Source organism: Anomaloglossus baeobatrachus, chromosome 4, assembly GCF_048569485.1.
Source record: "Anomaloglossus baeobatrachus isolate aAnoBae1 chromosome 4, aAnoBae1.hap1, whole genome shotgun sequence".
NCBI classification, from domain to species: Eukaryota; Metazoa; Chordata; class Amphibia; order Anura; family Aromobatidae; genus Anomaloglossus; species Anomaloglossus baeobatrachus.
The window spans coordinates 302,709,979-302,722,062 of NC_134356.1; the positions used below are offsets into that span (position 1 = coordinate 302,709,979).

Sequence of the window (12,084 nt, forward strand, 5' to 3'; positions counted from 1 at the left end):
CAGCTCATGTGTAGAGCAAGCAGGGTAATCTGCAGTGCAGAGACACCACAGAAGTGGAGCGGAGCTGTATACTGGAGTGTGAGATATAGATATAGAGATAGATCCAGTCGCACACTGAAAAAAAACAAAATAAATTCTACCTTAGAACATAAATGGAGGCATTTAAAATATTATCATGGCCATTGTAATAAGAAAGCGGCCAGGAGCTGGGGTGCAAATCCAGCAAACGGAGCACCACTCCCTGTTATATGCTTTATACAAGTGGTGCTCTGTTTTGCTGGATTTGCACTCCAGCTCCTGGCCGCTTCATTAGCCTCCTTTTTGTTCACCAGCTGATCTTGTAGGTTTTTAAAACCCAGAGAAGATGCAGTTTAGTGTAAGACCCAGCAAAGAAGGGTGCCGTGAAGGGGCGCTGGGCTGGTATTGCAATGGCCATTATAATATTCCAAATACATCCATTTATGTGCGACTGGTCTTTTTTCTCATATTTATACACCATCCAGATACGCACCTGTTCACATTGTAAAGCTGCTGCCAATACGGTTTGAGCTCAGGTTAGTACCAGCGTGGGAATGTATGTATGCATGTACGTGCGCACACACACACACACACACACACACACACACACACACACACACACACACACACACACACACACACACACACACACACACACACTATAAAATTTGTTTTGGGAGAGAAAACAATAAGTGAAGATATTTAAAAGTGCATCTGTCACCAAGTTTTTGCTCTTCTGAGAGCAGCATAATGTAGAGACAGGGATCCTGATTCCAGTTATGTGTCCTGAGCGGTTTGCTGTCATTTTGATAAAAATCAATGTTTTCTCTGCTGCAGATCTAGAAGTTATACAGAGCTCATGAATATGCTGGATTACCTGTAGAGCTCAGAAAGTAAAGAGCGGTATTTGATTTTTGAATCTTACATTTGTCATGTCACATCTGCAGAGCCCTTGACATGCCAGAACAGCAGAAACTCCAACAAGTGATACCAGTACAAGAACCGTTAATTTTTAGTTTTGCATGGTATGGGTGGTAAGACTTCTTTATTCTTCGGGTCAGTGAGAATAATACTGAGATACCAGAATTATATATCTTTCAGTTTTTGCTATTAAAAATGCCTTTTAAAAAAATAAAAAAAAAATAATCACAGACAGATCTTGTCATCACTGCCTTACTGAATAATTTTGGTCTTCCAAATCAAGAAAACAAAATAAAATTAAATAAAGATATTGGATAGCACTTCTAATTATACGCTCATGTGAGTGAGCCCTTAGCAGCAGATCCTGGCTGTAAGGGTGGTAGATGACCCCTGTTCCATACACCAGCTATAGATTTGTGCTTTACATGTATGGCAGACGTCAGTAAGGGGGTTAAAAAATAATTTTTATCTTACAACGTTCCTAAAATACTAGGAAAATGAACATACCTCGGTGCAGGCTAAATGCCGAATGTTGCTCAAGAAGTCAACTTGTGCCCGGCAGTGATCGTAGGCATGGATCAGCTCATGTGTGAGCATTCTGTTCATGGTGGTCTGATCGCCAACATTATTCTGACATATTACAATCTACAAAAAAAGACACAGTAAGCGTAAGCAGCACAGAGAAGACAGTGTGTGTCCTGGTAAAAATGAGTACATGCATCAGTGCTCTAAGAAATGGATAAAGATATTAATAACATTGAGAACAGGTAACATTGACAGGGCATTAGTGTGTGCCACCATCCCCACATCCACATGGCGCCCATAGGTGTAGGATTTTTATTTCAGAACTACCTCTGCTTGAAATATCACAGCAGATTGTGTTTTTCTAAACAGCTAAAACATAAAATAAATGATATAATAGTCTGCCAGAGGCCAAAGGGCATTGCCGCGTAAAGGGGGCTAACCAATACACATTCGCTCTAGAAGCTTTTCTGGAGACATGAAGAAGTGAACACTCCAAATGTGGTGGAAATTCAGCCTTCACATCCTAAGGCCGGGGCGACACTGGGCACTAGTGCGATGCTCGTATGACACTCGGCTCGCACTGGCAGCACAGCAGGAGCCGAGTGTCATGTTAGAATCCCTGCGTCTGAGGTCCGACTGTGTGCGCGGACCTCAGCTGCGGGGGGCGGGCCGGCTCTCAGGAGGGGCAGGCCGGATTTATCTCCCTCTCTCCTCCGCAGCCGGCTATTGCCATTCTCGCTCTGCACTCATGGTACACCGGTGTACCGCGAGTGCAGTGTGATTTTTCTCTCGCCCCATTCACTTGAATGAGTGTGAGAGAAATGAGTCTCGCATTACACCAGCAGCATGCTGCGATTGTTTTCTCGGTCTGATTAGGGCTGAGAAAATAATCGCTCATGTGCGATGACACACAGGTTAGAATTGGTCCGAGGGGAATGCGATGTTTTATCACACTCCACTCGCACCGATTTTCTCGCCGTTTGGCTTAGGCCTAATAGGAGTTATCTACTCTGGCTTTTCCATATTCCATGGGCTAAAAGCTTACTAATTTGAATTGAAGCCATTTTTGTACCACATACAGTATCTTTGCTTGTGTTACCTCAGAGGTAGAAGAATCAAATCCTCCTCCTACTTGTCCATCGCATTCTTCACACGCAAAATGTCTCTCTCTGTATGCGGTGCTGAAAGGAAAAATACATGTAGAATTTCAGGTAAATCCTGCTACGGTGAAACAAACATCTAAAGACAAATTAGAAAATGAGTAAGTAATCAACAGAGCACACTAAAGGGGGGTTTTACATTTTTGAAAAAAAAACCTTCATCTGACAAATAGTGCTTTACTCACCCTCCCGGGGTCCAGAGGAGTCTCTGCTCCTAGTGTCTGTAATTGTCTGCAGAGCTGACATGTTGTCACGAGTGACAGATCCACTGAGCTCTGTTATTGTCGGCATGATATCAGTGCTGCAGACTATCAGACACTGAATCTAATGGTAGAGTCAGTGCTGGACCAGGGGAAGGCTAGTAAAGCAGGGATTGTTTGTTGCTTAAAATGACTGCAGCCGGGAAAAGGGGTTTTCCTAAATCCAGAAAACCCCTTTAAATTCTGCTAATCCTATTAAGGATGGAGTCACTTGCGTGTGACTCACATGAGGATGGCGTTGCCTGGACTGGCCGCCCGCTCTGACAGGAGCGTGTCACCTCATGTACCGTATATACTGGCGTATAAGACGACTTTTTACCCCCTTAAAATAATGGCTACAGTGGGGGGTCGTCTTATACGCCGGATATACGGGGGAGGGGGGGGGGGGGTGTATGTACACTGCAGCGTCCAGGGGAGGTGGGGGCAGCAGCTCTGGAGCACAGGGGAACGCTGCGGGCTGCATCCTTTGATCTCCTGCACCCGCTCATATAATATGCACAACCGCTGTCCATCTCCAATGGTGCTGAAATCGCACGCAGTGAGGGGCTGGGGCAGCGGTGCATATTATATGAGCCTGCGTCCCAGTGTGATCGCACATGCCCACCCCTGTGTTAGATTTGGCCCCCAGGCTGCTGCTCATTCTAAAATAAAAAAGCTTTACTTACCCCTGCAGCGTTTCTCCCTGTGTCCCTGCTTCCACTGTGATCAGGCAGGCAGAGAGCTCAGCCTGCTGTGCCGATCACATGACCGCACTGAGAACCAGGAAGTAAGGAAGAGAAGCACGGAGCCAGACAGGAGGGAGCTCAGCGCTGGAGGAGGTAAGGAAAGAGGGTTTTATTTTACTTTGGGCAGCAGCCTAGGGGCCATATCTGACACAGGGGGACTTGTGCGATCTATATAGGAGCCATGGGCAGCACTATGGGGGCGATATCTGACACAGGGGGACTTGTGCGATCTATAGGGACCATGGGCAGCACTATGGGGGCGATATCTAACACAGGGGGACTTGTGCGATCTATATAGGGGCCATGGGCAGCACTATGGGGGCGATATCTGACACAGGGGGACTTGTGCGATCTATATAGGGGCCATGGGCAGCACTATGGGGGAGATATCTAACACAGGGGGACTTGTGCCCATTATGGGCCCCGGTGAGCTGCTTCTAACCCCCCAGATGTATGCCCTGCCAATCCCCCCCCCGCCGATGCCGCGGGTGCTGTACCCGCCGAGCCGCGGGTGCAGGCCCCACAGAGCAGCAGAGTTGTGTGTATTTGTCTGTATGTAGCAGAGTTGTACGTGTTTGTCTGTATGTAGCAGAGTTGTACGTGTTTGTCTGTATGTAGCAGAGTTGTACGTGTTTGTCTGTATGTAGCAGAGTTGTACGTGTTTGTCTGTATGTAGCAGAGTTGTACGTGTTTGTCTGTATGTAGCAGAGTTGTATGTGTTTGTCTGTATGTAGCAGAGTTGTATGTGTTTGTCTGTATGTAGCAGAGTTGTGTGTGTTTGTCTGCATGTAGCAGAGTTGTGTGTGTTTGTCTGTTTGTAGCAGAGTTGTGTGTGTTTGTCTGTTTGTAGCAGAGTTGTGTGTGTTTGTCTGTATGTAGCAGAGTTGTGTGTGTTTGTCTGTATGTAGCAGAGTTGTGTGTGTTTGTCTGTTTGTAGCAGAGTTGTGTGTGTTTGTCTGTTTGTAGCAGAGTTGTGTGTGTTTGTCTGTTTGTAGCAGAGTTGTGTGTGTTTGTCTGTTTGTAGCAGAGTTGTGTGTGTCTGTTTGTAGCAGAGTTGTGTGTGTCTGTTTGTAGCAGAGTGTAGTACCATTGTTTCAGTCCAGTTGTGGCTTTATACAGCAGGGAGGAGCATTCCTTGCTGTACTAAGTGAACATTGGAGCGATTGATCTGTCAATGGCCCTTTAAAAACATATTGTACGGCTCTCGCGGAATTAAAATTAACATGTTGCAATCAAAGCAGACTTTTTTTCATTTGGGAGCGGGGTAGTCTTATACAGTGAGTATATCCCAAATTCTATATTTTTAGGGCAGAAGTTGGGGGTCGTCTTATACGCCCAGTCGTCTTATACGCCGGCATATACGGTATTTGTATGCAGCAGACCCACTCCTATCCGGAGAGCTGCCGGCCAGTTCAGGGGGTGTGGTGCTCGCACGAATCGCACGCACGTGTGACTCCTGTATCAATAATTGCTACAAATAATGTCAGTACAGAGCACTATGGGGTTGCTATTCCATGGCTACAATCATGCAAGTCCCCCCCCCCCCCTTCTAATGTAGAAAATGGTTTTACAAAGTGAAGAAACTTACCAACCAGCGTGGCTCATGGCATCTAGAAGTAGTTTGACATGTGGACCTAATGAGGAACACAAGGATTAATACATTAACCTATGACTATAACTAAACGCTAGAAATGTTACATATGGGATAATGTAAACTTGTACTATAGAAGAGGAATATTAGTAATCACCAACATGGGGGTAACTACCAGGGGAGCAAACCGTGTTCAGTGAGGAGGAGGGGAGACACAGAGGGCCCTGAAGAGGAGGTACGTATCACCAAGGAGGGTGAGAAAATGACGGCAAATCACTGGGAGACTATGGCTTGTGGAGAGTTGTAGATGTAGTTGTGGAGCTTGTGGAGAGTTGTAGATGCTGAGTATTATCACTGCATCAAAAACACTGCATTTTATAGTTTCAACAAAGCTGAAGGGATTTAGAGCAATTTCTTGCCCTCTGTGCGTCTTTATGCTGGATAATCTGACCTGCGGTGCGTGTTTCAGACCCACAAGTCAATTTCTCCTGTGGGTATGCTGAGGGTCATATGTAGTTTCTCCCCATAGACTTGTATTTGATGTTAAAAATTCACAGGTTAAAAGACACACAAAACAGACATGTTCTTAAGGCTATGTGCGCACGTGTGCGCTCTGCACCTCACCTAAAAGGTGCACTTCAGAGCGCAGCTGAAAAGCTCCGTTCTGAAGCGCATGGTGCCGGCAGAGAACGTGCGCTCTGTATGCTGCCTCTCCCTATAGACAGCAGGCATAGCACACGGAAGAAGGGACATGTCACTTCTTAGAACGCAGCGATTCGGGCAGCAGCCGAATCGCTGCGTTCTAATACGCCACGTGCGCATGGCTCCTGTACAATCTCCATAGACTGTGCAGGGGACGCAGGACGCATGCAGTTACGCTGCGGTGCAGAACGCAGCGTAACTGCATGTAATACGCACACGTGCGCACATCCCCTTACTGTTTCCGAGGCAGAAACGCATCAAGAAACATTTAAATGTACACAAAGTAGATCAAAAAGTTGTCCAAGCTAAATACAAGGAAGTATCAAAAACAAAGCAGCTTTGTGTAAAGCATGACATGCTAAGGCCCAAGACACACGGCGAGAAAATCGGAGCGAGTGGAGTGCGATAAATCATCGCATTCCACTCAGCCCAATATTAGCCTGTGTGTCAGCACACATGAGCGATTATTTTCTCAGTCCTAATCAGACCGAGAAAACAATCGCAGCATGCTGCTGGTGTAATGCGACCATTGCTTCTCTTGCACCCATTCAAGTCTATGAGGCAAGAGGTCAAAAAATAAAAAATTCGCACTGCATTCGCAGTATACCGGACCGAGCGTGAATGGCAATAGCCGGCTACAGAGGAGAGGGAGATAAATCCCTCCCGCCCCTCCGCAGTGCCGACCCACCCCCCCGCAGCTGAGGTCCGCTCGCATGAACGGACCTCAGTCGCATGGACACTTGCATAACACTCGGCTCTGCTGTACTGCCAGCACGAGCAGAGTGTCATGCAAGGGGATCGCAGTAGTCCCCGTGTGGCCCCAGCTTAAAGAGACAAAAACCGCAGCCTCATGATATACACATGGGGGAAAAAAAAAAAAAAAAAAAAAAAAAAAATAAAATTGCCACATACACAACAAAAAAAAACCCCGCAGGTAACTTAATTTACATATTAGGTGCAGAAATTCTGCAACATCAAATACTCTAGATAAGCTCAGCTTGTGAACGATACACAATGGAGACCAATCTAAGCTTTGGATGTTTATATGGAACAATATTTTACTACTTACATCCCTGGACATCAACTAGTGACGTGATCACAAAGCACAATGCTGCAGGCCGAGCTCATGAACTAAGATGTCCACTAATTAGTGAAACGAAAGACGTGCCCAGCCGAGTGCCGCTCCTCAGAGACTGGGGATACGTGACGAGGGCAGCAGTGATCAGATGAGCACTTCCCTGCATTGATATTTGGGGGGTGCTTAGCACATGGCCCCTCACAAGTCTCAAAGCTTCTGTCGGTTCTCGGATATGTCAGATGGATTCTAGAAGACTTATGAATAATGGGTGGCGGTTTGTCTCTGCATGCCCAATGTCAGCTTATGGGTATGGCTCCACTTGCTCATAGCTTGTGATGCGAGATCATCAGAAGCGATATGCTAATGACCCTCTGCTGCGTCAGCCAAGGGTCATGTGACTGTGATGCGATCAGATCACAGCTGCAGAGAAGAGGCAGGAAGCACTTTCTCTTTCCGGCCTGTCTCTGTACAACACACTGCGGTCAGACGACATGCGAGTGCAGTGTGATCTTTCACATGCACCCATAGACTTGTATGGGTGTGTGTGAGCCAGGGCTCACTGCCAAACGCAGCATGCTGTGATTCATTCCGCTGTGGCATAAGAAATCACTCGCAGATGGACACTGCCCCACAGTTTGTCACTGGTGCAAGTGCAGTCCGATGTTTTAATGGATTGCACTCGACTGCAAAATGCAAGTGAAACTGAATCCTAAGGCTGCTTTCACACATCCAGTTTTTGCTGAGCGGCACAATACGGCGCTCTGCAGAAAAAATGCAACCGTTTTCTTTTGCCGCCGGTTGCGTTTTTCCCCGCATAGACTTGCATTAGCGCCGTATTGTGCCGCATGGCCTTGCGTTGCGTCCGTTTTTTGCCAGATGTGGCATATTTAGCCCATGCGGCGGCCGGATAGAACGTTGCCTGGCATGTTTTTTTTGTGCGGCGAAAAAAAAACGCATCGGCGCGATTCACAATCCAAACCTATGGACGCCGGATGCGGGTTTTTGTACTGCGCATGCTCAGTATCAAGCCACAACCGTCAAAAACCGGACGGGCCGCATGGAAAAACGTATGCAACGGATCAGTTTTTTTCGCCGCATCCGTTGCATAGGTTTTTGAGCCGGATTGTGCCGCTCTGCAAAAACCGGATGTGTGAAAGCAGCCTTAGGATTCAGTTTCACTTAAGTGGGAGAATATTGATGTAAGAAAAAAAAAAATAAAAAAAAAAAAAATGTTTCAGCAGCTGAGCCACGTATACTGCATCTGAGCGCTCAACCTGCTGATCAACTAATTTGGAAAGGAATCTCGCTTCAGTCTCAAGAAGGGGTTCTGCAGCAGCTCAGGTCTGGATTGTAACAGTGTATGTGTTACACAACCCTAATAAATATCACATTATGTGTAACTTGTAATGGACCTACAATTTCCATTTATTTTGCCATATTAATTAAAAGGGGATGGCCACAAATTGTATTTAAAGCACAAACCCCCCCCCCCAAAAAAACAACCCCCCCCACACACACCTTGCAGTTATCAGACTATCTCCCCCCAACGCACAATAATTACAGTTTCAACAGTGATTTTCATGTTTCCCCCCCTCCAATGAGAAGATAAAGTCCCCCCCCCGCCCGTCAGTGGCAGCGCTCTCAGACCCCGGGCTGCCGTCACACACATCAATATTGGGCCCTGTACGAGAACTTGTCCAGTGACATAATACGCCATGTGACCCTCCCATAGCACCCCTATCTATGGGGTCTATTTGGGAAAAGCGGACGTGTGAGTGAGGCTGATCAGAACGAGCTCGCTGACCAGTCCTCAGATAACTCATTCTACAGCCAGCATATAATCTACAGTCATTTTTTTTTAAATCCCACTTGCATGCATTTAAGTTTATAAACAAAATAAAGCCCCATTAAGGAGGTAGGCGGCCTCCAACCAGCCGCAGGGCCACCAGCCCCAGGAGTCACAGCCCGGACTGCACACCTACTCGTCTCCATTGCGAGCTTCAGCCTGGCTTTACAGCGGATCTTTAACCCGTACAGCTTGGATACAAACGGCTCTGGCCTGGGACCCCGGGGATCCCGCTGGGGGAACAGGTGGTAGCCGTGCCCATCTTTGCCCGATTCTTCCTTCTCCGTGCTGTCACCCATGCCAGTCTGACTGCGGAGGGCACAACCACATGCAGGAGTCAGAGACCGCAGCCTCGACCTTCGGGCGCTGGGAGATGACGTCAGGCGCTCGGCGGCGGCCATGTTTGATATGGGCACAGAAAGCGTATGTCACTCCTTGGTCTAATTACTGGCAGCTGGGGGGGGGGGGCTGCATGTGACTGCTGTCATGTGGGTTGCTATGACGATAAGGAAGCCCCTGAGTTGTTTTTTTTGTGTGTGTATGTATCATTATAGGAATATCGGATGTGAGCCAGTCTCCTACTAACCATATAATGAATATTAGTATGACACAGAAAGGGATCCTGTCCAATAAGTCATCATACTGCACTTTGCCTCCTGCTTTGGAGGTGGCCCCTCACTTCTTGGGCCCCTGTGTCGGCTCCACAGGATGCACCAATGATGTGTCCGCCCCTGGTGACCAGCATGGTGGGGGCACAAATGTTGGGCTACCCATTATACAGCACATTATACAGCATTCTCCACTATATTTTTCACGCTTTTTTCCCATGGACCAGAAAAATATATGAAAAAAATCCAGCTTAATAAAAAAAAAAAAAAAAAAAAAAAAAAGCCTGAAATTCTACAGTACTTGGCCCTGAATAATCTCTGGCTCCGCACCACCGGCCTCTCCTGCTAACAGGTGATAGATAGGTGATCAGACCCAGCAGTCTCATATCGATAACCCTACAGATAGTCCTCAGTATGTTAGTCCTGGACAGGCCCTTTAAATCCACTATAGCAGACACCAGACAGTTACATGCGAGGCCAATTACCAGGGCTTATTAGTGAGATAATTCATGTATATGTTCTATTAGTTGAGAGTAAGGCTGCTTTCACACTTGCGTTGCATACGCCGCTATGGAGAATAGCGCAGTCCATTAACACACTGCGCTATTCTCCATAGACTTGTATTGACGCACCGTAACACAAGTGTCTGCGTTTCATCCGCTGGACGACGCTGCGTCGTTATTTTGACGCAGCGTCAGGCGGAACGCTGCATTTAGCGGTTTTTGGGTCGCACTTTGACGGATTCTGTTAGAATCCGCCAAGGTGTCTAATGATTGTCTATGGTAGCGGATTCCGCTGCAATGCACTAAGCGACGGAATCTGCTGACGGATCCAGTCACGTTCTACTATTCATGCACAGTATGTCCAACAGAACGATCTAAATCGTTAAAATCGCTCCAGGTCTCTCTCATACTCACCGATCACCGGCGCGGCACTGCACGGCTGTCACAGTCCTCTGGCGACTTCTCTTGCTTTTAAAAGTGCAGGCCGCTCATTATTACATCCAGTATTCATTGCTTTCCCCGCCTACCGGAGTCTATGATTGGTTGCAGTCAGACATGCCCCACACTGAGTGACAGCTGTCTCACTACAACCAATCACAGCCGCAGGTGGGCGGGTCTATATAATTATTAACAAAAAAAAACGACGTGTGGTCTCCCCCCAATTTTGATACCAGCCAAGGTAAAGCCAAACGGCTGAAGGCTGGTATTCTCAGGATGGGGAGCCCCACGTTATGGGGAGCCCCCCAGCCTAAAAATATCAGTCAGCAGCCGCCCAGAATTGCCGCATCCATTAGATGCGACAGGCCCGGGACTCTACCCGGCTCATCCCGAATTGCCCTGGTGCGGTGGCAATCGAGGTAATAAAGAGTTAATGGCAGCTTATAGCTACCACTAAGTCCAAGGTTAATCATGGCAAGCCTCTACCAGACACATTTCATGATTAACCTGTAAGTTAAAGTAAATAAACACATACACCCGAAAAAATACTTTATTTGGAATAAAAGACAGAAACCCCCCCTCTTTCACCACTTTATTAAAATCCCCAAATACCCCTCCAGGTCCGGCGTAATCCACATGAGGTCCCGCGACGCATCCACCTCTGCTACATGAAGCTGACAGGAGCGGCCGTAGAACACCGCCGCTCCTGTGAGCTCCACGAAAAAGCTGAAGGGAGTCGCGCTGGCAGTGGGAACGTCACTGAGGTAACACCTGTGTGTGAACGGTGATGATGGGTGCAGTAGTGCCGGGATGTATGTGATGATGATGAGTGCGGTAGTGCCTGCGTGTGCAGTGATGATGATGGGGGCAGTACTGTCGGGATGTGTGTAATGATGATGAGTGCGGTAGTGCCTGCGTGTGCGGTAGTGCCTGCGTGTGCGGTGATGATTGGGTCTCTCTCGCACGCGGCTAGAAAATTTAACGCAATGCGTTATTTCACAGGAATCCGTTGCCTTTATTATCACACTATTTGCAAAGCATCCGTCACACAACGCATTGTAATGGATGCCGCACAATGCAAGTGTGAAAGCGCCCTAAGGCTACTTTCACACATCAGTTTTTTGGCATCAGGCACAATCCGGCTTGTGTCTCATGCAACGGATCCGTCGCAGATTGTGTAAAAACTGATGCGATGGATCCAGCAAAAAACGGATTCGTTTTTTTGTTTTGTTTTTTTGCTTTCTTTTTCATGCCAAGAGAGAGAGATCCCATCATCACCGCGCACACCGGTACTACCGCCCCCATCATCACCGCACACACGCAAGCACTACCGCCCCCATCATCACTGCACACACCCCACACTACTGCACCCATCATCACAGCATTACAACAGAACAGCAAAATGATACTTTAGAATTAGATCTTGTTGAAGCTGCTTCAAAACACTTTCATATTCATCACATGCGCTGTGTTGTGCACACGCTGCAGCTGGCAATAAGAGATAGTCTGCAAGAGGGACATGCTAGAAATCTGATTGGAAAAGTGAGGAAATTGGTTATTGCCACCAGAACCCCTAAAATTGATTCCATCTTGAAGAGACATGCTGGGAAAGGGGCAATTGTTTATCAAGCCACTCGGTGAGACAGCACTTATTTAATGATTGAGCGATTGCTTGAACTAAAACAGTTTCTTATAGATATGGCGAACCC

The 12,084-nt window shown here is 47.2% G+C and overlaps 1 protein-coding gene across 1 annotated transcript in view; it reads right to left on the reverse strand.

Annotated features, from left to right (window-relative positions):
- LOC142301488 (mitochondrial inner membrane protease ATP23 homolog) overlaps positions 1-9,253 on the reverse strand; it is an 11,885-nt gene extending 2,632 nt beyond the window's left edge. Inside the window, exons 1-4 of the mRNA XM_075342486.1 lie at positions 8,963-9,253; positions 5,198-5,243; positions 2,564-2,645; positions 1,447-1,584 (exon numbers count right to left, since the gene is read on the reverse strand). Of these exons, the coding sequence (XP_075198601.1) occupies positions 1,447-1,584; positions 2,564-2,645; positions 5,198-5,243; positions 8,963-9,227 (531 nt within the window). The 5' untranslated portion in view covers positions 9,228-9,253. The remainder of the gene's footprint in view (positions 1-1,446; positions 1,585-2,563; positions 2,646-5,197; positions 5,244-8,962) is intronic.
- Positions 9,254-12,084: the final 2,831 nt, after the last annotated feature.